The 25,836-nt window shown below is 43.8% G+C and overlaps 1 protein-coding gene across 1 annotated transcript; it reads right to left on the reverse strand.

Annotated features, from left to right (window-relative positions):
• Positions 1-12,561: 12,561 nt before the first annotated feature.
• On the reverse strand, positions 12,562-25,569 carry DUSP5 (dual specificity phosphatase 5). Its single transcript, XM_083505009.1, has 4 exons — positions 24,854-25,569; positions 18,946-19,088; positions 17,195-17,414; positions 12,562-15,153 (listed from the first exon to the last, which is right to left on the reverse strand). The coding sequence occupies exons 1-4, from the start codon at positions 25,284-25,286 to the stop codon at positions 14,726-14,728; spliced, it is 1,224 nt and encodes a 407-aa protein (XP_083361135.1). The 5' UTR covers positions 25,287-25,569; the 3' UTR covers positions 12,562-14,725.
• Between the last annotated feature and the right edge of the window lie 267 nt (positions 25,570-25,836).

Raw genomic sequence — 25,836 nt, forward strand, 5'->3', positions numbered from 1 at the left:
CTATTCTTAGGGCTGGTAAAGTAGAATTCACTTTATCTCTCTGTGAGCAATTAGCCTCAAAACTTGTGATGCAAGGGAGCTGCCACTGGGTAAATACATACCGTAAATACATTCGTAAATACATTCGTGGCCAAATTGAGTTATACACACGCGCGCGTGCACACACACACACACACACACACACACACACACTCTTTTATTAATTTTCACAATTAAACAAAATCACATTAAAGTAAAAATAAAAAACATAAAAAAATTCAAACAACTGTATTCACATAGTATTAAATCCACGTTTTGGGATTACTCAAATCCATTGACTTCCCTCCACTCCCTCCCCTGATTCCTTTGTATTGTCTTAATTTATGCATGTCAATAATCTCTTTATCTTTGATTATCTCCAAATTTAAACATTCTACACAACCTTACAAGTGTTTTTAAAATCCTGCTCATTTATTAACTTCCTTACAATGCTTTTGTACATATGCAATAAACATTTTTTCATTCTTTTTTATATTTGTTGTCGTCTTGATTTCTAAGTTTCCCAGTTAATTTGGCCATTTCAGCATACTCCGTTAGTTTGATTTGCCAATCTTCTTTAGTGGGGACTTGTTCTTCTTTCCAGTGTTGGGCTAACAATATCCATGCGGTCGTTGTAGCAAACATGCCAAATGGAGTTTTGAACCCTGATTTCCTCAGTCCAAGTTTGGCATTATATCCACTGTTGACGTTTGGAGGGAAGGAGGAAGTTTAAACAGATGTAAAGTCCCAGGTCCAGTCTCAACTAAAGGGAAGAGGGGGCCTGCCTGAGAGACCCTGGATAACCACTCCCAGCCAAAGTAGACTATAATGGACTACAGGGCTACTTTTCAGCCTGAACTCATTGGAACTCAGTTCTGGCGCTGCCATTCAGAACAAGGGAGGCGTTCATGGTGAGTTCCGGCACCTCTTTTTCTAGACAAATAGCACCAGTAGACTAGAAGATCAATGGTCTGACTCAGTACAAGGTGGTTTCATATGCTAATTAAATTTCACTGATGAGGTTGAGGTTATATCATCATAGCCACAACAAAAACAACAACACTTTAAGTAAAAAATAAATGCAGGGAGCAGGGCTTTAGAGATGAAGGGCTTAGACTCCTCGGAATGGTAATGTGGGTTCCTTTTTCCCACTCACTCAGCATATTTGCACGACGTGTAGGAGGGGACAGCAAGAGGGTCCCCCTCTGGAGACAGCACCAGGTAATTATCTTACTCATCATTCCCAATCCCTCCATCTGAGATGGAATATCCCTGGTATTTGAGAGAATAATGATATAGCTATAAAGAGTGTGTCTGCATTCTCCTGGGTATGTTCAGCAACCAGTAAAAACCACCACCACCAAACCCATTCCAATTATAGAGGAAAGAGCTAACAGTCATAGAAACATCGGTGAATTCACTCACCGGATGAACCTCATCTGAGCATCAGATCTGTATTTCTCCCCTCCTCCTCCTCCTCCTCCTGTCAAAGAGCCCAGGAGTAGACAAGGCAGATGAAGTTGAGGGTGATAATGACAGACTAGATAACTAAAAGGTTTGATGCAGGATAGGGTAGGGGTGGGAGGATGAAAATGGGAGCCTTTAAGGAAGTGTGGTAGAACTGTAAAACCACACCACTTCCTTGTGCTCAGCTCTAGTAGACATCAGGGGAAGACAGCTGTTTTATGCTGAAATCGTGTCTGGGAAAAGAATCATCACCAGACATTGTGTAGGGGTGGAAGTGGGGGCAGGATGAGGAAAAGCCAACAAATACTCCCCTAGGAAGCTGAGGCACATTTCCAGGTCCTGAAGGCGTCCTTTCTCCTTTGCTGATGTGAGCTGTGAATCCACCAGCCAGTGGGCAGTTGCAGCCCCAAGGACTTCTTATTAATAGCTCCCACTCCTCATTCCCCACCCTGTTCCTGTCTGCCCAGAGATGTACAGTAGCAGTGAAAGGCAGTAACTCCTCCAGCGTCTCGGAGTGAATCAGTCACAGTGAGGTGCTGCTGACAAGTGTTTGACAAGCCTTTGTGGTGAGGAAATCTGGAGGAGGAGGAGGAGGAGGAGGAGGAGGAAGCGAAAGAAGAGGAGAGTTTAAATATGTGCAAGTACAAGCCTCAGATCCCATACTTTAAACACAGGGTGCTGGGATTTATTTATTTTATTTTTCTCCCACATGCCAGCTCATCGTCATTGATTCATACACCAGAGTGTCTGGCTTTCAGAAGCAGCTATAAACTAAGGAAGTTTCTGTCTCTCTGCTCAATGGTTAGCACTGACTTCTGAAATGAAGAGAATATGCTTCTATGATGATATTATGGAATGACAACCTACAACTTGATGCCTCAGATTTCAGTGGCGCCCTATGAGACACCAAAATACAATGCCTCTTGTCTTCCGTTGGATGTCATAGTTGTGGCAGCCCCTGCAGGACCCCAGAAGCTCCGTGCCCAGTGCAACCACATCAAGTGTGCTCTTCTAGATCTGCCTTTGCCTCCAGATGTTGCTGGAGTCCAACTCCCATCAGCCACAGCCAGCATGGCCAATGGTCAACAATGATGGGAGCTTTAGTCCATTATTAAGAAGAAGAAGAAGAGTTTGGATTTAATATCCCGCTTTATCACTACCCGAAGGAGTCTCAAAGCGGCTAACATTCTCCTTTCCCTTCCTCCACCACAACAAACACTCTGTGAGGTGAGTGGGGCTGAGAGACTTCAAAGAACTGTGACTAGCCCAAGGTCACCCAGCAGCTGCGTGTGGAGGAGCGGGGATGTGAACCTGGTTCCCCAGATTATGAGTCTACTGCTCTTAACCACTACATCACACTGGCTCTCATTTGGAGGGCACTATATTGGCCTTCTCTGTTCTAAAGTGCCTGAAATGATTCTCCAGGCTTACAGACAGGCTTATTTTCCACCCCTGACCAGAAATGCCAGAAACTCAGCCAGAGTCCTTTTGCATTCAAAGCACATACTCTGCCTCTAAGTGTTCTTGCTTCTGAAAGGTCAACAAGAAATGAGCCTTCTACTCTTTATTATGTAAACATAATGTGTGACAAATAGTAATATTGTAGTTCAGTCTAACCAGTAGATGTGCCATCTGAATCTTCTTCCTTACTCTGTTAATGTTGTTTAGTTGTTTAGTCGTGTCCGACTCTTCGTGACCCCATGGACCAGAGCACGCCAGGCACTCCTGTCTTCCACTGCCTCCTGGAGTTTCATCAAATTCATGTTGGTCACTTCTATAACACCGTCAAACCATCTCGTCCTCTGTCGTCCCCTTCTCCTTGTACCCTCAATCTTTCCCAACATCAGGGTCTTTTCCAGGGAGTCTTCTCTTCTCATGAGGTGGCCAAAGTATTTGAGCCTCAGCTTCAGAATCTGCCCTTCCAGTGAGCACTCGGGGCTGATTTCCTTCAGAATGGATAGGTTTGATCTTTTTGCAGTCCATGGGATTCTCAAAAGTCTCCTCCAGCACCACAATTCAAAAGCATCAATTTTCCAGTGATCAGCCTTCTTTGTTAATACATTGCAGTAAATTAACGGCCCTACTCAACATGAATTTATTCATATTCCTACTTGTCCTCTAACTCAGTTATACTGTATACAAAATGCACGAAACCCCTAATCAAAATGAGTTTAATACAATTCAGAAAAACATAGTTTCTCTCTACTCCACCTTCTTGCCTCTTCTCTACTCCCCTTCCCAAGATTGCAATAGTCTTCACAATGACATGCTATTTTCCTGCACAGAATTGCATATCCAAACTTCAGTTTTTAAAGTTTTCAGTTATTTTAATGTACCTTCTTGTAGCCATTCAGTGTAACGATGTGAAAAAACCCACCTCTTTTTTTATCATGTTGCTGGGTAATATCCAATGTTACGGCTCATTCGTACCTGTACTGTGCCTGGAAAGCATCGGTTCAAGACGTTTTCTGCTTATCTGGTGCTTTTTAGGCATGGGTCCAAGCAGTTTTCTGTTTACCCCGCCACTTTCCCCAGGAAAACCGGTTCTTTACTGCTGAATCAGAGCAAATGCCAACCCACGGAAAACCCCATTGATGTTTGTTCCCATTCAAGAGTAAAGAGTGTGTTTTTTTCCTGGAGGACGAACATAAGTGTGGACAAGCCCCAAGTCCTATTTTGAGTAGACTTATCTCCATTGCTTTTAATGGGTCTCCTCAGAGCTTGACTTAGTTGGTTATCTTCCAAAGTCTGCATCTACTAAATCGTTTAAATAAATGAGGTTGCATCATAAATGTATCATTTCCTTTTATTTTATATTAAGGCTTGTGGCCTCAGCTGTTCCATGTTTAAAATATCAGTCTGGAGTTTTCAGGAAAGTAAATTCCTTGCTTTTGTTATTGCAGAACAATACAGAGCTTTAAAATGTGGTAAGGTACACCAAAAATCCATTAAAGTGATCCATTATCATTATTGCATTACCTCCAGATATTTTAAGCTAGCCTTGTCTTTTTAAGAGAGAACTGACTCATCAACTTTATGTCATTGGAGCCAGCAATATCAAAACCTGTTTTGTGCATGTTCTGTGTCTCTAAGCCTGTCCTGCGTCTCTAAGGAATTGCCAGACCTTACGGTCCATTTTATGATTTCCAGTCAAGCTAGGGCATTACAGTCTGAGAGCATTCTGCTTACCACCCACACCAGTCCAGTAACAGCTTTGTACCTTGAGAAAGTATGCTTAAGACTGCAACCCTAGCCCCACTTACTAGGTAGTAAGCCTCACTGAATTAAATGTGCTTGAGTAGACATGGTTAAGACTGCAACCTATCTACTTACCTAAGATATGTCAGGTATCCTAAAATATAGAAAATGTTTTCTGAAAATTATTTTCAGATTGATATTCTGGATGCTAGAAGTGCGAGCTGAAACAAGTCTGGGCTGTCAAGGGGATCACATCTATTTATTCTGGCTTACTTTAGGACCTCCCCTCCACGTTCCAATTAGTGCTTTGGAAATATGCTTGTGTTTTCTGTTAGCGCAATGTACATTAGTAAGACACATTTCTTTTCTCTTTACTGAAGGTCTTATATGGTACGGGGACTGGAAAACGTTTGACAAACGTTGAAAACTGAGAGTGTTTTTCCAGAAATATTGTGTCCTTAAATATTATAAAAGCCAGAAAACACCAGTTTGACCTTCATTCTGAAATATATTATCATTATTCTATAGTCTAATCTATTTGCCTGGGTGGGGCTATGGTGTCATTTGTGACTTAATGGGCACATGAACCACACACTTATAGCTAATCTAATACTAAGGCTGCATAATTAAAGTGAAGCTGGCTTTCACAGGAAACATATCCCCCCACTTAAAAAAAAAATAAAAATCAAGACTTATGCAGTAAAGAAAGTGACAGGAAAATACACAGAAATGTCTGGGATATCAGTTGCTTGATGCAATGTCTACAAAGTCCATGCAGACAAAGCTCTGTGGATGAGAGCTCCATAAACATAAGAAGAGGCCTTTTGGATGAGGTCAAGCATGCTGTTCTCACAATAGGCTGCCCATGAGAGGCTGGCAAGCAGGACCTGAGCACAACAGCAATCTCCCCACCTATGATTCCCAGTGACTGGTCTTCAGAGGCATACTGCCTCTGGTATGCAAGCAGCTGGATTCTACAGGCTGCTGTTATGACTCATACTCCTCAATTGGCCTGAATGCCCCAAAGGGTTCTCTTCCTGAGCATAGCCTCACCTGGGAGGAAACCATTAAAGCCCTCTTAGCTCATACGGAGGTGAAGAGACCTCCCTAACTACGGTCATCTAATCCTTTGCGATTCAAAGGTTTCTCTAAACTGCTCCACAACACTCTTACTCATCTGAATCAGTCAGTGCAGGGTGATCATTAGGTGTCCCAGGAAACAAAGCTTTCTTCTCTGTATGCAATTGTCACTAAGTCGAGCTTGCTTTGTGCAAAATTGTGTTTGAGTTATGCCACAGCACTGGGGAGGCTGGAACTTCTTTCTATACTACAAAGGCTGAACATTCTTCCACTGCCTTGGCCAAGACAATAGCCCTGTCAGAGCGCAAATCACAGACCCTCCAAGTGTCCCTATTTTTCAGGGATGTCCCTAATTTAGAGAAGCCATCCCAGTTTCTTACTTGATCCCAAAATGTCCCACATATTCTTAGGATGTCCCTATTTTCTTTGGATAAATGTTGGAGAGTGTGGAGTTATCTGACCCCTGGGCCGTCTGAAGGCAATCCTGTATGGGAAAGGATTTTTTTTTAAATGTTACTGTTTTATTATGTTCTGTTATTTACTGTTTTATTATGTTTTTATATAAGTTGGAAGCTGCCTAGAGTGGCTGGGGCAACCCAGTAAGGTGTGGGGAGGTAGAAATAGTAAAATTATCGTTATGGAATGGGATGCCCCTATTTTCATTGGAGAAATGTTGGAGGGTATGAAATCATAAAACAGATTTTGAGTGAATCCCAGATAGATGGCTCCCAGTTCCATCTACCTGAGATTCAAGAGTAGTCAGTGTGGTGGTGCTGCACTACAGCTCCCATCAACCCTGACCACTGGCCGTGCCTGTGTTCTCTCTTCCATTTGGCCAGCCGAATTCTCTTGGGAAACTTGCAAACAAGGCTTGATTGAATTGTTGCCTGATGTTCACTCTTGTACAGAGAGGTATTCCGCTGTTGAACATGGATATTCCATTCCCGAGTTTTGTTACCCTACAAATGCAGTTTCATAACCAGTAACTGTGAATTGACCTGTTTTCTATGAATGCACATAACCCTTTTATATTCCACCTTGCGCATCAAATCCACGTCCAAAGATGTCTCCGCAAATCTGTCTCTTTTGCCAGCTGCAAACACATACTGACCACAGGGCTGCAGAAAATCCATGCAAGCCTTATAAATAAAGACCCATGCATTCCTTGCCCCACCCCTGTAGTCAGTCTATGTGCTGGTACCCTTCGCTTTGAGGTCCTTGTTTTACTGCATCTATGTTAGGAACCTTTTCCTGAGCATTTTAATATTGGATAGAAATAGATTGAGAGCACATGATGCAGGAGGGAAGGGGAGAGCAGGAGACATGAATGGTGACCTGTACAGTGATGGTGACTCCACATAAGAAGAAGCTCCGAAGGAGAATGTTCTGCCTCAGTAAGTGTCTTGTGCTTCTCTTGCTTTATCTGCTTGAGTTCATTAATGTATTCTTGCTCTCTCTTCCAGGCCCCTCATGCTCCACCACTTCCTCTCTTGCCTCCCTTGATTTTCCCAGCCTGAGGCAGGAATTTCTATAAGAGTGGATTGTTCTCTTTTTTTCTTGGGGAGGGGGGTGTCCCTCACAGGAAGAGGAGGAAGAAGTGGGCTGGAAGACAAAGAAGAATGGGGTGAAGTTGCTTGAAGTGGGAAATTTGGCAGTAGCGCCCTGCAAGGAAGGTTCACAGACATCTCCCGTTTGTCTTGGTGACCTAAAAAAGAGGCAAAAACAGAATCCCATGAGCCATACACTTTCTTCAGAGCTTCCTGTTCCTTCCTTAAGGTCTCTCTCTCTCCCCACACCTCTCTCTTCCTCTCCCCCTGCTGCCCCTCCTCTCCACTTTTTCGAGCCACTTCTCCAAGTCATCTCAGGCAAATGCCCAAAGAACAAAAAGCAAAGCAAATGTTCTTCCCAGCTGTTGGGAGCAATCAGAACTGTCAGAGGCCCACTTTATGACTGCCATAGCAGGCAGAACAAAACATCTTCTGTCTTTCCTCTTCCCTAGGAGTGCCCCCCCTGATCAATTCTCCGAAGCATATCCCTCTGCATCCACCCTGCTGAAGGCCAGAAAACCAGCTGCTCTTCACAGCTGGATTTAGTAAGCTGAACCGTGTCAACTCTTTAGTGTTCAGTAGCACAGACATTTTTTTCCGCCCACCTGGGGCCTGACATTGTTTACTTAGCTGCAGAGTGGCTGACAACGTGCTCTGCATAGACTATTAAGCCATTGTAGAAAGTGTGTTGACTGGTACCTTTTGATTTCAAGTACATGACATTTTACAGAGGGTAGGGAAGAAGAATCAGCCAACAATTTGCAGCCAACATTGCAGGTTTACACCATAAAGAACTTGGAGTCAGTATGAATTGAATGGATAATGCGCACACAAGCTAGCCGTGGTGCACATCTGCCTGGCATTGTGGAAAATGTGCACCTATTGAGAGGGTGTGTGGGGAATTGTGTACTTTGTCTACTCCATCTGCATAACCTCAAGTCATAATTTGAGGATATGTTACATAACTTGCCAGCACATGTCACAGTTTCTAAGTGGAGAATATACATATTGACCAGGCAATGTGTTAAATCATGGGTAAGCAAACACTTAGGCCCGGGAGCCAGATCCAGCCCAATCACCTTCTATTAGTGCTTAAATATATCAGAATCCAGCAGATGGAAACCTGGATGTGATGATAAAGATGGCACTACAAAACAGAAGTACAGGTTCAGATTTTGTCATTCACCTGTCTTCCAGGTCCCTTTCTCTTCCCCAGCACCCCCCACTGATGCAATTCAAACTCCTCCTTTTATTTGGGTTTTGAAGTAATGTGGATTTAGGATTTATTTATTCTCTTCTTCTTTTTTGCAAGTATGATACAATAAAATACAGAACACTAGATGGGGATATGAAACTATAAGAAAAGAAACACACACTTATTTAATTTATGACAAGTTCTATGGATCTTTTACACTGGGGTCTGCAATGTAAGGTAGCTGCCTATTTTTAAGATTTCCTTCCCAATTCCTGTGGTATAGACAGACATGCTCCTATAGACATAATACTAAGATTTATTTTCTTTTTCAAAATCAGTTGTGGGATTAATAGAACATTATATTATTTACAAGAAACTGCCTGCATGGGCCAGCCTTATCATCCTCCTCCACGAATGCAGCTTTGGCACTCAGCAACCTGCTATTACTCTTTGAGAAGAGCCTTTGAAGATAAAATTGCTCTTCTCCATGGAGACCTTGATGTTGCTCTGACTGCAAATCCAGCTGAGGTATCCAGTGGTATATCCAATTCTCATTTTTGGCATCAGTTGATGATTTTTGGCATCAGTTGATGTGGACAAGGTACTTGTAGGAATGAGGCTGACCAGGTTCCATCCAGACCATTGCCCTTCTTGGCTGATTGCTAGAGGGGTGTGTGTTTATTGGATGGGTCCAAGGTGTGGTGAATCCATCTCTATATAGGGGAGTGGTGCCTGCTGCCTTTAAGGAGACAATAGTATTACCATCCTGGAAATGTCCACCCTGGATTCAATAGTTTTAGACAACTATCATCCTGTCATTAACACCCACTTTTTGAGCAACATAACTGAGACAGTTGTGGCAGCACAACTGAAAGTATTGTTGGAGGCTATTGATTATCTAGACCAGGTGTGATGAACCTTTGGCCCTCCAGATGTTGCTGAACTGCAGCTCCCATCAGACCCAGCAGACATAGCCAATGGCCAGGGATGATGTGAGTTGTAATTCAACAACATCTGGAAAACCAAGAGTTTCCCAATGCTGATCTAGACCCATTTCAGTCAAGGTTCTGATCTGATGGTTTCGTCCATCATGGTGGATGACCTTTCTCAAGAGAGGGATAGATGGAGCATGGCTGTGTTATTCTGATGCAATCTCTCAGTAGTTTTTTTTTATACCACTGGGCACTGTCTCTTTTTGGACTGACTCTGTAAGATAAAAATTGCAAGCAGTGTTCTTCAGCGATTCTCTTCCTACCTGCAGGGTTGGTTTCAGGGAGTAGCATTAGAGGACTGCCTATTGGCACCACCACAACTATGCTTTGTGGGTCCCAAATCTTGCCCCTGTACCGTTTAACTATATGAAGCTGTTGGGTCTCAGCATTAGTATGCTGATGACATCCGGTTCTGTTTCTCTGTGACATATGAATCAGGTGAGGTTGTCCAAGCCCAGAGCCAGTGTCTGTAAAATTCAATATAGTTTTTGTGAAGCGCCCACACAGTTTGCACATATATCAGGCTGCAGACAAGGGAGGAAAATGCATCATTGCTGGTAATGGAAAATGGAATTTCTCTCCTAATCTTAATACACTCTATGAATAGCAGAGCAGCTCTGTTTGCAAGCTGGAAAAGCCAGAGCAAAATGGCCTCATCATTTTGATACAGATAGAAAACAAAATGGGATGCTGCAATTGCAATCCCCCATTACTGGTGTGCCCTCATTTGATTCACTCAGATGACTCAACCCCACCTCCTCAGCTATATTCATAGTCCTCATTTGGAAAATTTAATTTACTCATGTCTCAGAGCAAGCTGGCGATGTGATAGAGCACAAATGTCAAGAGAACTGAAATGCGTGAGGCTGGTGGTAATGCCACCCAAATTCCTACTTCCCCATATTCATGGCAAATGCCTTTTCTTGCAACAGTAAGAATGAGGTGGCATCACTTTTCATCATCAATGCATAAAAGAAGGGGCGTAAGAAAGGAAAACTGATGAACCTAATTCATCCTTGGTGCAACTGTATTTTTTATCTTTCTGTTACAGCATAATGTGAACCAGACACACCAAATCTTGATTTCAGCAATAATTGCAACAGGTAGTCTTAAGCAAGCTGTTACTTCTTGATCTCAGTCCCATCTCTGCAAAACAAAAATAATACTCATAGCTTACAGGATGGTTGCATGGTTGAGTATTTGTGAAATGCTTTGAACACCCCAGATCAGGGGTTGCCAAGCTTTTTTGGGCTAGTGGGCACATCTGAAATTTTGAGAAACATCACCTACATCAGCCACTGCCATGCTCAATCGCAGAGATGGAAGTGTGCATATCCAGTCTTGTGGGCATGTTTAAAAGGGCATGTTCAATATAGGAGAGGCCAAGCCTGTGCAAACAGAAACTGAGCAGGAAGAGTAAGCAGTCTATTTGTGCATTGTGGGTTTTTGAGGGGTATTAACCAGGGACCTTTCACAAAGACCATAGGATGTACTGGCAGACTGGGTGACACCTGCCCTAGATCACTGTGGCCTAAACTAAAACATATACATATGTTTGACTAGCATACCTAATTCTGTGTTGGATTTAGACCTACATAAATGATTAGTAGTATTATGTCAGGGAACTAGCACATACAGTTGTACCTTGGTTCTCAAACAGAATGTGTTCCAGGAGTCCGTTCGACTCCTGGAACCATTCGAAAACCAAGGCACGGCTTCCGATTGGCTGCAGGAGCATCCTGCAGCCAATCGGAAGCCACACTGGATGTTCGGCTTCCAAAAAATGTTCAAAAACTGGAACACTCACTTCTGGGTTTCAATTGTTTGGGAGCAGATTTGTTTGGGAGCCAAGACGTTTGAGATCCAAGGTTCAACTGTACTTAAAATGCCAAGGCCCAATATAATGTAAGAAATGCAGTGTTCTATACATGAGGGTCCTGCTTTATGAGCACTTGCTCTGCAAATATTCAGTTACCCAAACATGAGGCATTAGTACCCAAATGTCACTTAATACACACTGCAGATTCAGATAGATATTGGAACAGAAAGCATTTTTTACTTCCTTGTTGGCTGAGGAACAGAGGGGGAGTGACTGAACAAATCAGAGGACATTTGGGTTCCCCCCGGCCCCCCCCCCCCACTTTTTATGGTTGGGAATACATTAGAAATTTCCCCATAGGAATCAAGGGAAATTGCAGACTCCTTACGCAAACACTTGCCTAATGAACATTTCCCAGGAAACACATTGTGTTCATAAAGTGGGACATGTGTGTATTTGATTTATCCAACGTGGAAGCCCTGTGCATTACAGAGGGGTTTCTAAAGAGCACACTCTTATTTACATGGGTACTGAATACTTGAACCTCATCAAAATCCTATGGTGAGCCATATTTTACAGAACTCTCACCAGAGCATAGTTCCATTTGAGGGCATAGGTAGGCATAAATAAATACAGTATTTTTTGCACCATAACACTCACTTTTTTCCTCCTAGAAAGTAAGGGGAAATGTCTGTGCGTGTTATGGAGGGAATGCCTACGGGTGGCATGCCTACGGATTTTCCTCCTCTAAAAACTACGTGCGTGTTATGGTCGGGTGCGTGTTATAGAGTGAAAAATACGGTACATTCAATAAACTGCCTTGAAACCTATTTTTTATTGGCTTGATCATCCTAATTAACTCTCCTTCAGAAAGTAGCTGCTGTAGTTTTGAGGGTATTGAGAGCTTTGTTAAGCAGTTTCCTACTCTCTTCGCAGAACAGCAGCAATCAAAGTCCTTGGTGTAAAAGCCATGACAGTTACATGCATTTGAAACTTGGTTGTGAATGTTTTAATTAGGTAGAGCTTTTAAAATGGTGTGTGTGCCCATGCATGCACCCAGAGGACAGGCTTCCCTGCACCCACATGGTATAGTAATATCTCTATAGAGCTTCAAGGGTTCTGTATTTTAGTTGGCATTTAGTTTTCCATTCTATGAATTGCATCTTGAACCTTGCAGATAATATTTTCACATGTTGTCTGACTTGGTGCATATAATCCACGGAACAAAAAGTTTCAAATTCTGTAATTTTTTTACGTTTTTATTTTATTTTCTTTTTTTAAAAAAAGTTCTCATATTCACATTCACAAGTTTTCCAGGCAGTTATTGCCATTTATCACATTTAGAAAAAAATGTGACTGAACAAAGCAACAGCAGCACATTGAGCCACCTGTAGACATACAAGCTAGACACACAGATCCCCTGGAAAAAAAGGACCCCAGTTGGCTTGGAAATGATGTTATTCCACAGCCAGAAATGTGTTATGGAAGAGATCAATCAATACAGGGAAAAGCAAGCCACATGACGTTCAACAAGACCACGTAATATATAAATGGATAACACTTCAATGGGGAGATGCATTGTTTGCAAGCTGCCCCCTTCCAACTTTTTCTTAAAATCTTAAAATACAGTAAATCTAATTGCAACGAAAAGAGAAAAAGAAATTTTCATTGGATAAGCATTAAAAAAAATTCAAGCATTCCTTTACATAACCAACTGCTGTAGAACTGCCTGCTCTTTTAAAATTCCTTCTTTGCTGCTCTTTAGTGAGTGCATACTGCTAGAAGAGGAGGCAGTCATCTCTCAACAGAGGTCCAAGTCTGGAGTGGGGGGACAATATGGTCTGTGAACAACCTGTGCAGCTCCACCCATTTATTTTTTGCAGCCTGTTAGCTCAGCAGTATGTCCTACACATGGCTGTTACTCAACTGCAACTGAACCAGTCTGCTTTGGCCATTTGCATCAAGCCAAAATAAAGCTGTAGAACATAGGTTCTGCATTGCAGAACCCTACTTGAACTTTCAACCACGGGATTTCAGGAAGATTAGCCAGTGTGGAAAATGTGTAGCCTTCCTGATGTTGTGGGACTATAACGTTCATCACCTCTGATTTGGCCATGCTGTCTGAAGCTCATGACAATGCAGATGTCCAACAACATCTGGAAGGTCAGCAGTTCACCCCCCCCCCACCGAGTAACAGTACATCTGTGCACACCATCAGCCTGAATTTGACTATACTTCACTCAAAGGGTAGGTGCAACATGGCCACTATATGCCAGCCGCACACAGTTCTAGTGGTACCATTTGGGAATATGTGTTGCTACATCCAGTTACAGAGTTGGTAGGGTTCTACTATAGTGTTCAGGGCTGAAATAGAACATAGCAGGTGTTCCCAGTGTAACAAGGGAAACCTCTTGTGTTTTGATAGGACCATGGTGTTTTAAGAATGAAACATCCCCTGGAAATAAGGCATCTCTGGAAACACAAGCTGGATTCAACTGGATGAGAAAGAGTGGAACCCCTATGATGTTGCAGCCTTGGGACGTGCACAAGTTCCTCTTGGCAAGACTACCTTGTTTTGCTATCCAGACTAGAAACTGACAAGCACCCAAGGCCTCTGGGGAAGGATAAACCTGACCCCAGTTGTACAGCAGTAAGCAATGGTCATTGGATGTGGGAAGAAAGAAGTCTTCTGCACCTACCTTCTAACCCACTTGCAGCCTATGGTGTAGTACATATTAAAAACACACAAAACAGGAAAAAGCAAACATTCAAGTTTCTGCCATCACCGAAATGTCAGTGTTTGCTTCTTTTGTAAATTGTGCTTTTCATTACAGCTCTGCTTTCCTGACACAGCTGTTTATTGCTTACACTTTTAAAACAAGGCTATAATTAAAAGAGAGGGAGGGAGACAGCAACGGAGAAGCAATCAGACCAGACTGACTTTATGCGGCGTTCTCTCTACCCCAACGTAGTCTGGAAGTATAGTAGTGGGTGCACAAACAGTCCAGAATTTATTCTAAAAAACCCTTAAACAGTGCACAACTTTTATTTTAAAAAAAAACATTCCTTCTTTTGAAAGCCTGATCTAGCCAGTGTCCATACACTTATGTTCTCAGCCATAACAAAGGGCATCTACTTCTGGGAAGAGGAAGAATTATCTTCAAAGCACAAGCCTAGGATAATTTGAGCTACAGCAGGAGTTGGCTAGACTCAGCACAAGTTAACAACCTGAAATGGCATAGCTACCCCCCAAACTTAAATGCACTGAACAAAGACTCCATCTCAATGTAAAATGACTTTTCCCCCTTCCAGGTATAGACAGCCCCTCAAGTGTCCAGTTCCAGGTGAAATTCATGAGGTCCTCTGTATTGCATGTAGGTGAAATGTATCATTATACTCTCTACCAGGCTCATGGGACTGTATTGTCTCTTGTTCCCAGAAGGGTCCAGCAGGATGAAGATGCAGCAATATTTAGCTGGTGGACAGGTGAGTGAATGGGCACAGAATTCAAAACTGAGGTAGGAAAAGCAAAACAGGAGCCTTCGAAGCTTTTGCCCAAAGCCAGCTCTTCAGTGAAGAAAGACACAGCATCCCTTTTGCAAGAGGCAACAGGAGGGCTGGGAGTCGAGGACAATATTTCTGACTCATACTGTAGCAGCTGGCCCATGAAGCCAAAGTTTGGTGAGATCAGACTCCTACGTTGCTTGATGTAATCAAAAGCCTCCTCCAGGCGGAACTTTCTCATTTTCATCAAATATGCCATACAGATAGTGGGAGAGCGGGAAATTCCAGCTTCACAATGCACCAAGATCTTACCCCCTGCCCGTCTGGTGCAATCTAAAGAAAAAGAAGAACAGATGAGGGTGATGATGATGAATTGAATATGTTATAAGTGGATGCTCACAATGGCAGCACAACATTCTGCAAACTATTGTCCAAAAGAGGTAGTGGGCTGACAGAAGGTGTTCCACAAATGAAATTAATGTCAGAATGCCAGAGAAGAAATTTCCACTTTATGCACTAACACTGGCTCAAGCATTTAACGCATTTGTTCAAATAACAAAACTTAATAGCTATAGGGTAGATTAATCACACTTGGATAAAGTTAAGAGGTTTGCCTTCCCCTCATCTAGCCAAACTATGGCAACAGATGTGTAATAAGGCAAATACTACAATGCCACAAAAGAATTGAATTCACAGTTAGGTTCTTTTCGAAAGTAGCACAGACCTTGCGGCAAAAGGTGTGGGCTTGCTGCATGTTCCCTCCCATTTGATGAGGAGGTGCGCCTATTTTTCCATTGGGTAAGAGCATGAAATGTATTGCTTCTGCCCCCACCTTTTGTGGGCCTTTTTGGTAGACACTCAGCATGCATTTTGAGCAGGGATGTAAAGTCCCTGGGTTCCTGGGGTTTCTACCACAAAATGCACAATAAAGTAGCCTAACATCTCTAATTATAACCCTTGATAAGTGGCACTTGGATTTAAGTCAGGCTATAAATGGCTGAGGCAGAACCACCATTTTACGCAATGGGAGGCCCCCAAGCTACTCACACAATTCAATTATTGTTATAAGATTAAAAGGAAATTTCTGAAAATAAGCTCCTTGTGCAAAACGCGTTGATTAAAAATAGAACTTGCCCTGTTTGGCTGGCGTGAGAAATATATTACCCACATTTCATCTTACTGCATTCTGCTCTGGGTCACATCCTCAAAGGCATGCCGTAATAATTGAAGTATCCATCTATCTTAACATTTCTTGAATCCTCAAACTTCTCATCTTCAATATGGAGTTACTGTTTCATATATTTTAACATAATCATTATTTTAATGCTTGTTAATGCAATAATGTGTCCTAAACTGCTTCCTGCTACCAAGCTTAGGGTACAGTACTGTATTAACAGACATTAAAATAATAGTACTTGCACTAAATGCAAAGCACTTAACATTTTCAGTAATTCTCACAACAACACTATAAGGTAGGTCAGCTTTGTTAAACCCCAACAGCGACAGTGGCTAGCTTTAGGAACAAAATTTGAACCAAGGACTCCCTGATTTATGGCTCAGGTAGATTGGAAAAAGCTGTCGTTTCTCCTTTTAAAAAATGGACAAAAAAGCAAGGTCTCTGTAGAACCATGCCTACAGGTTTGTGCAGCTTTTTCTTAAGCAACGGACATAGTACCACTGCTTGTGGCACACTGGCAGACATAGTCATTTCTATCATTTAGTAATCCTGCCCTCTCTACGTATCTCAAATAGCCCTGGGTCAGAGGTCAGCACCCCAGACTCGTCTTTTCCAGTCATGCACATTAAATACTCCTCCCCTTGTCACCGAGAACACCTTGCTTCACCACCCGTCCCCACTATGCAGCCTCACTTACAGTACACTTGCATGTTTGCCGGCTGAGAGGTGCATCTAGCCCACAGAGGCCTATGCCACAGTAGTTTTTCTGTAGTTTATACCTCACCTTTCCTCAGTTAGCTCAAGGCGGGTTGCAAAATGAGTTTAACACAGTGAAATCATTTTTTTTCCTTCTTTTTTTAAAAGCCTCCCCATATATATATATATATATATGGCTACTGGTCAGGGATGATGGGAATTGTAGTCCAAAAACAACTGGAGACCAAAGTTTTGGAAACCCTGCTCTACAGCCATTTATCACCCAAAGCTTCCCTGTAATGAAATATTTTAACCACCCTACAGAAGGGGCAGGAAGGAGATGCACCTCCTGGTAAGTGAGAGAGCTGCGAAGCCTGATCACAGGCTCTGGAAGGGCTTTTTCCTTAGCCCCAACAAAATGTATTTCAGGACATGCGGTTTGGTCTCTGATGGCGGCCTCCATAGAGGTCACTATTAACTTCAATAGAGAAATACACCTACCAATAAATTCTATTGCTTCCTGGAAGTGTGAGCTGATGTCTGCTGTGTGATTGTCCTCCACTGGAATCCATTTATAGCAGTATTGATCCGTAAAGGGCTCGGAGCTCTTCCTGGAGACGTTCAGGAGTGCTGTAATGTTCAGATTGGCTAGGGACTCGCACTTGGAAGCATGGTAGGCACTGCCAAGGTACAGGAAAGGAAGGATCTCCACTGGGCCACCCTGGAAGGCAAGGAACCGCATATAATTATAGGCTCTTGTTTGCTGTTTTTTCTTCCACACACAGAGAGATGCAGTAGAACACAGACAGCAGGGGCTGAGCTTTGGACAATTTTAGGGTGTTTTCCAGACATCACTGAGATCAGAGCTGTAGCACCCAGACAGGAAGTACTTTGCAAGAGGTGCAGTTCCTGCTGTGGGGGTAGAATTACTGTTGTGGTCTTGGCACAATGATAGCTTTGCCAGCCCTGCTACTTCCATACTGGCAGGGACTGCCCCTTAAGACCTGTGGGTTGTGAGCAATGCAAAGCCTCTGATAGGGAGTCCTGGGCAACCACTTACCCACCCATATAGGCTAATATGGTAGCTTACCAGCAAACCACTGTAACAGAACACTCCTTACGAAAAATCAGCGGATTTGGTTTTTCTCATTCACATTTGCCATGTGTGGTAATTTCATGAGCAATTTCACTCGTGGGTTTCCTTATGCCTCCCTCCCCCCATGAAGCACACACCAAAAGGATTTTTACTTGTCCCTTCCGTCACCATGATGGAAAAAATGCAGGGGCAAGTTTTTTTCCACAGAATCATACTAAAAATGTAGACACAAAGCCTGTTCAGTGTCTCTTGACGGAGCCTGGTAGGCATGATGTACTTTAACCAGAAGCTTCAAAGGTATCTTGACAATGCTATGCACTGTGTGCATTTGTTTTAAAGTTCAGTTTGAAAGAAAAACATGAACACATTACTGGGCTTAGCATGACACTCTTTTCATGCGTGCCTAATTAATAATTGCAGGATGGCAGCTGGCATGTGCCTCCTCTGACTTCAAGCTGTCTTAGCCTCCCAAAGCAGAATCAGCATGGGGCCCTCAGCCCTGCCACGTCAGAAACACAACACTCTCCCCTGCTGCTCTCAGCCACTCAAGTCTTCTCCCCCTTTGTGAATAGAAGGCGATAAACAAGAAAAGAAGCTACATGCTAGAAAACGTCACAGCATTATACTTAGTGCCCAGAAAACCAAGCCAAGACACCATTCATATTTCATAAGGTGTCAGAAAACCTCTTTTTAATATATCACCTTTGGGAATACAAATAAATCCCCACTCAGCTTGAAAGGTTGCTGGGTGAACCCTTGGCAATATGCAGTCTCTCAGGCTAAACTACCTTATAGGACTGTTGTGAGGGAGTGAAGCATGTATAGCTCCTTGGAGGAAAGGTGAGAGCAGGAAGGTGTCACTATACAGTTCTTAAGAGTTACAAACTCTTTACATATTAGGGAAGAAGAAGGGGGGGGAATAGGTGGCTTTGACGGCATCTATCTCTCTTCGTTTTAAGGCCACTTGTCTTCAAAAGTGCATCACACTCAGACTTCTTATTTGAAACATGACAAACCTGCACGCCGAGTCCTTTTGTCATATTGCCAGACATGAATAAAAGAGTGAACTAGTCAGCTACGAACAGGATGATGACAGGAAGAGCCCCCAAGGAGCCAGAGCGTGGGTGGGATTAGTCATATCTTCCCCTCAACACACCTGATCGTATGCTGGTTTGTGGTGGATGCACGGCTTCTCGTAGAGGCTGCTGGTGCTTCTCTCCGTTTCAGGTCTCTCCTGGGATATGGGTTTTACATCTATGCAAAACTCAGGATACTGCAAATAAAAGGTTTCGTAGCCTCCTGAGGAGAAAGAAGCAAACAAAGAAATGTCAATTAATAGGGTTCAGAAGTGTGTGTCTGTGGGGGGGGGGGAATAGTTTCAATTGTTCCTGATCGTCAATTAATTTGAGGCTGTGATAGTTCTCACTGCATGAACTATTTATAAATAAGTGGGGAAGTTTTTCCTACCACAGCTGAACAGGGTTCAAAATTAGCAAGGCACCAGGCGCTTTGTGCCGGAAGATTCTCCATTTGCGAGCATCTCCAAAAGTCCGGGTGCCATTTTTTGCACTTGGCTGACCCTCAAGGATTACTGAAATGTATGTGCTTTGAAGCCTCAAACTTTATGTTAAAGAGTTTAACAATAAAGATACAGCGTTTTGAAAACTGAGGTGTGGTACCAATATTTTTATTGTAAATACCAAATTAAACATGTACTGTATTAACAATTTCTGCTAAAAATGTGATACAGTGGTACCTCAGGTTACATACGCTTCAGGTTACATACACTTCAGGTTACAGACTCCGCTAACCCAGAAATAGTGCTTCAGGTTAAGAACTTTGCTTCAGGATGAGAACAGAAATCGGCCTCCCACAGCATGGCAGCAGCGGGAGGCCCCATTAGCTAAAGTGGTGCTTCAGGTTAAGAACAGTTTCAGGTTAAGTACGGACCTCCGGAACGAATTAAGTACTTAACCTGAGGTACCACTGTACAGTGGTACCTCAGGATGCGAACAGGATCTGTTCCGGAGCCTTGTTTGCATCCCGAACAGAACGTAAGACGCGACAGTGCGTCTGCGCGAGCCGCGTTTCGCCGCTTCCGCGCATGACGTCATTTTGACCGTCTGCGTATGTGCAAGTGGCGAAACCCGGAAGTAATGTGCTCAACCTGAAGCGTATTTATCTCGAGGTATGACTGTATTAACAATGTGTCACTTAAGTGTTGCTGACATACACCCCTACCCATGGCGACTAGACATTCTGTTTCGGCACCCACAACCCAGATCCCAGGAGCCATTTGGCTCCTAGTTTTTCTAACCCATTTTCTAACACTGCAGCTAAATAACCACAATCAAAAGAAAAACAGTATGGCAATTAAAGGTTAGTGATAGAGATTGTGATTCTTTGCCAGCAGAAATCAGCTGACTCTGTTTCAAAGATTAAGACTAACACCAACAATTCTCCATTTACTTCTGAGACATTTATTATCATACAGCTTCATGTTTGCATCCATTTGAGGAAGGGCAAGTTCCGAGAGGCTGTTCTGTACTGATTAATAACTTCCATTCCGTTGTGTTATGGTAAATGAAATGGATCCATTAAGAGCCATAAAACTTAATTAAATCCTATGATGGGCTCAGACAACAAAACAGACCCAGATGAGTGCTTTGGTTGTTTTTTACTGTGAGATAAATTAGTTATGTTCTCTGCACAAGTAGTGAAAATGAGCGTATCTGTTAAGCTCAGACCTTGGATGAAACTGTGAAGCATGCAAATCAGCTACACCTTGAGCAAACCTTTGCTTTCAAACACAAGTTATACTACATGGATTTCTATGTCTTTTGTTCAGGTCTCTGAAAGGATATGTTTACTTTGGAAACAAAACCCATAACTTGTTTCAATGAGTAACTGTCATGGAAAGTGCTGTACTACACTGCTACATCTTCTCAAAGATAAATTGCAGCAATGGATAAATTGACGTTCTGAAACTCTACCTAAGGAATCACACCTAGGATCTTACAAGCCAGCATTTTAAACCCTTCTCTCTTAAGATTTCTATCCTGCTACATATTCTATGCCATAGGTAGGCATACTAAGGCCCGGGGGCCGTATCTGGCCCAATCATCTTCTAAATCAGAATCATGAGTACAATGTGTCCTTTTATTTAAAATTCATCTCTGGGTTATTTGTGGGGCCTGTCTGGTGTTTTTACATGAGTAGAATCTGTGCTTTTATTTAAAATGCATCTTGGGGTTATTTGTGTTGCATAGGAATTCATTCATCCCCCCCCTCCAAATATAGTCTGGCCCCCACAATGTCTGAGGGACAGTGGACAAGCCCCCTGCTGAAAGTTTGCTGACCCCTGTAATCAGTGTCCTTGAGTAGCTGCGTGCTGAAACATTCTTAGCAGGATATTGACAGTGAGGAAATACAGAACTAAGGAACCAGTCCAAAGTCAGTGGAAGTGTGGGCTTCAGTAAATTGCATGGAGCCTCTTTTATAGATTCATTTAATCCAGCCAGAACGCAGAAGCTTAATTATCCTGCATTTAAAATTCCAGTTTACCCTTGTTAAAAGCTACTAGCTGAGCCTAACAAAACAGTAACAGAGAATGTGTCCCCTTATCAACTAAAGCTCTGAATATTTTTAAAAAAAAGAGATTACATTGATCTATCACGTATTTGCTGAATGAAAAAAAATTCTCCTTATCACTCAGCAGAATGGGAGAAGACACAACTATTCTGGAGCAACAGCTCATTTCAGAGTACTGTGGTCACCTGAACAGGGCTCTGTATGGGTTTTCAAGAAGGCCGTAAAAACTGTTATTGTTAGAAGCCAGGTTTTCTCCTCGACCTCGTTCTGAAATATAATGCTATTTCATTCCACATCCTCTTTCTATAACTCCTGACAGTTTATTTATAGGGATTTTATATGGTGAGCTTTCCTCAATTTTATGCCCATGGATTCACAAACCAAGGGAACCAGCCAAACGGATTTATCTTGGGTGGCTGGTGCCTTTGCTCAGGAGGCTAATAGAAAACCAGGAGCCTTTGGGGATCAGGAGATTTGCAGGCAGTTCTTAAAGTGAGTCACCTTTTCAAGTCCTCCAGCTCTTTCTCTCTCACAAACACAGGCACACACTTCTGCTCCCCCACTGGCTGAACTCTGTTGCTATTATTTCTGCTAATGCTACATTACTCATCTTGTGAGAGGGGTAGGCTTCATTTTCACCACCAATGATTAAAATCCTATGCATAACAAAGTGGCAGAAGAATCCAGCATTATTTTTATTGACATTTACAGCTGCAGCCTCTCTCATGAAAAATGACTGCTTATTTTATAGGTGGGGGAAAGAGCCCACACTAGACCCTTTGAGGATGCCCCCTGCCCAAGGCTGACAATTTAAACGATAAAGCCTATCACAAATTTAAACATTGCCGCATATGAAATACAATGAATTAACGAGGGCTGGAAGTTTATATAAAAAAGGGGGGGTGCTGAAAAGGATTGTGTCATTCCGCAGTAAAAACAATTCCCTGAAGAGCGAGGCTGCGTTTATGGTGGCTGACAAGAGTTCTGACTCACACCTTTATCTCACTAGGACTGCCTAAGTCCAACCCCAATTGGAAAACTTCATTCCATTCAACCATGAATTTTCTCTCTCATGTCACAGTTCAGACAAAACCCTTGGGATAAACCCCGGGACTCTTCTGTTACTTCATAGTGAACATTCAAACGGAACTAAAAATATAGAAAGAGTCTCAAGAGCTTGTGACTCACACAGAATTCGCCAATTTAGCCAGCTTCTGGAAGATGGAAACCTGTGGCAACAACAGAGCGTTCTATTTAAGGATGTGCAACTTAAGATTGCATTCAGACTACAGGCTCGCTTTTTTAAAAGATAGTTTCCTACTGTGGCAGCACACTCTTAAATGCTCTTCATTTTCGTTTTATAAAATCACTTGCTATCGGCAGGCAATTTTGGCTGCTTACATGCCATGCCTTTAAAGTATATTCAATGCATGTTCTTGACTTCAGAATTCTGGGCACTGTAGATCCCAGCAACCCTTTTAACCAGCTACTGTGCCCATAATTCTTTGGGGAGGGGGAAGAATATGCTTTAAAGGTATGGGGTCTACATAGATGGCCTAGAATAAAAGCGAGCTCTTTAAATGTGGATTGGAAGAATTCAAAGCAAATAGCCGCACAGAATTTGCCATACCAGCATGCCTAAGGACTGGATGGCAGGAAGTTTTTGTGGAGGATGGGACTTTGATATGATTGGCGTCCAGAAGAATTTAATGTTGTGCTAAAGTGCTGTAGGCAAAGCCACTGAATAACCCAAAGCTGAACCAAGTTGTGAACACTGTCTAAAAATAAAAAAAGGTTTCTTATCTTGCAATATGTAGGGGAGGGGGGGGTGAAGAGAGCTGCAGCCAAGCTTCAGGGTGGCAATAAGGAGCTTTGGAAGGGAACGTATTAGCAGCTTCACCTCATGAAGTTTGTGGTGCAAAGGTCACTCCTTGAAAGAAAGCGGTACCACTACCACATTCCTCTGCCCCACACCCGCTTAGCTCCATAGATAGGGGCCACAAGACTTCCACAATCTTTCTGTACATCTACGTTCTTTATATATAGGGGTAAGGGCAAATGTGAAGTCCACTTGAATTAGGCACACACTGTACGCAGAAAGTTTGCTTCATGCTCAGTGATGAAAATGGACTTTGCCATTTTCAGACAAGGAGGATCGAACCTGCAGGCAGTTTGGATAAAAACATGCAGCACCTTTAACAGGACCAGCTCTGTCCTATTCTGCTACATACAAAGAGGCAATTGTTTACTTTCCCCACCCTCACAATTTAGGTGGAAAAGAGGTTGGCATCTATGACCGTTGGCATTTGCATGTCTTGGGAGACACTGGAAGAGTGCACATGGGCATCTATATTTCTTTTTAATTTCGTAATTTAGAGGAAACTGCCCTTTAGAGGGCACTGCTGAGTTTTTACACTGCTGAACTCCTTTTTATTCAAAGAGCAGGGGCATTATTATGTATTATAAACCTTGGTTTCTACCTCCAACCCATCCCGTGTATTAGTATACAGCATTTCCGATAAATTTACTCAAAGATTATACTATTACTGAGCAGGCCAGGAACACTTTAATAGTGTCCAGCATTTTGGAGTTCGGGATACTTGCCCGTGTCCACAGGGGTAATTTATTCTACAACTCCGAATCCCCCCAATCCCACATTTCTCTTTAGATGGATGTTTGATGTTTTAACCCAGCGCGGATACTGACCGTAATTAGTCACGCAAGTTTCCCTTCACTAGACAACTGAACATCATTTCAATGAACCTATTAAATTTTAAGCTGTTTTATTTTCACCCCCAGCTGATTCATCTCTTGTCCGTTGATGGGGAAATCTTTGGGGAGAAGGGGGGGGGGAGACTGGAAAGGGGGAAATACAAACCATTTATCTGTCTATATCCACCTAGCAGCAACAGACCTCTAGTCATGATTCCCTACGCCGTGCGAGTGCCTTGGCACTCTCCAAGACACACGTTGCTTTAGGCGAGGAACCCACTGCCTCTCTCGAGATCTGCAAAAGCTCTGCAGCCCAGCATTACTTATCCTACATCAGCGCCTCCTGCTCAAACACTAACGGGGGGGGTGTCCTCCAGGTTCCTGGCATCGGATGCTATGGGGACGGGCTGATTCGCGTGAAACTATTATTGCATTCGCGTTAAATTAAGTTAAGGAAGCAGGCGAGGCGGACCAGACTTCGGTCGGCGGACGTCCTAACCTAAAGCGCGAGGAGGCAGAGCAACAGAAGGCGGCTACACCTCGCTGGCTTCCCGATCGCTCCTCTCTTTTCTACCCCGAGATCTCGCCTTCTAGGGCAGGCAGCGGGGTCCGGCTCCTTAGCCGTCGTGCAGGCGAGGGAAATGACTCGCAGAACTCTTTGGCCGGGAGGAGAGGCTCCCGCCAAACTCCGCCACTAAAGCAACCCCCCAAAGCCCCCGCGGCTCCCCGTCCTCGCCTCTCTCCCTCGGGCCGCCCCTCACCTCGCAGGAAGCAGACCCTCGCTCCGGTCTCCGGCAGGCTGGCCAGCAGCGTGTTCAGCACGATCTGCGCCGTGCTCTCCTTCTTCAGCTTCCGCCAGTGCCGGGTGTTTTGATCCAGGACGACCACGGCCGTCAGCAGCCGCCGGGAGGGCACCGCAGCGTCCCCTTCCCTTTCCTCCTCTTCCTCCTCCGGGCAAGCCCCAGGCAGGAGCAGCCGCCCTCGGGCCGCTTCGTCGGGCACCACGAAGTGCAAGGGCACGGGCCGCCCGTGGGCGCGGCGGATCACCACCGAGTTGAGGTTCACGTTGAGCGATCCGCGGAGGCAGGAGGCCGAGTAGGAGAGGTACGGTCTGCAATCCAAGACCAGGCAGCCGGCGGGCTCCTTCCGCAGGAGCTGCTTGAGCTGCCGGGAGTCAAGAGCGGTTACCTTCATCGTCGCCTTCTGCCCCCTATAGTTCCCTTCCCTCGGGGAGGCTCGGGAAAGTAGCGCAGCCAGGCAGCGATTAAGCTAAGCGGGTCTGGAAACAGGCACCCCGCCTTTTTTTGCTTTTAAAACGGAGCCGGAGGGGCTGCCAACCCGCTTCCTTTTAATGCCCCTCCTGGCTGCGGCGCGCCCCTCCCAGCCTTTGCATTTCCCTTCGCGTAACTCCGGTCAGGGGATTCCGCTTACAAGAAGAGGCAATTTATCTGAATGAAACGCCGGAGCCGCGCGGCGCTGTCCATATAAGGCGACTGACGTCACAGAAACGTTCCCAAGCTGGCACGCCTCTTCTTGCTAAGCCGTGCCCGCTCGTGGAGAGAGAGAAAAAGAGAGAGAGGAGATTCCCTCCCCCAGGAAGAGGGAACGCAGAGGCGATGCTCAGTAAAGCGTTAGTCAGACTTCTTGAAGCAAAGGAAGTTGAAGAACGCCTCAGAAATTCTCTAGTCATCAGAAAGCCCTCCTCACACTCACACTCACACTCACTCAATCATCACTTGCTTCC

This window comes from Podarcis liolepis (genome assembly GCF_965112155.1).
Source record: "Podarcis liolepis genome assembly, chromosome: 5".
Classification (NCBI taxonomy): Eukaryota; Metazoa; Chordata; class Lepidosauria; order Squamata; family Lacertidae; genus Podarcis; species Podarcis liolepis.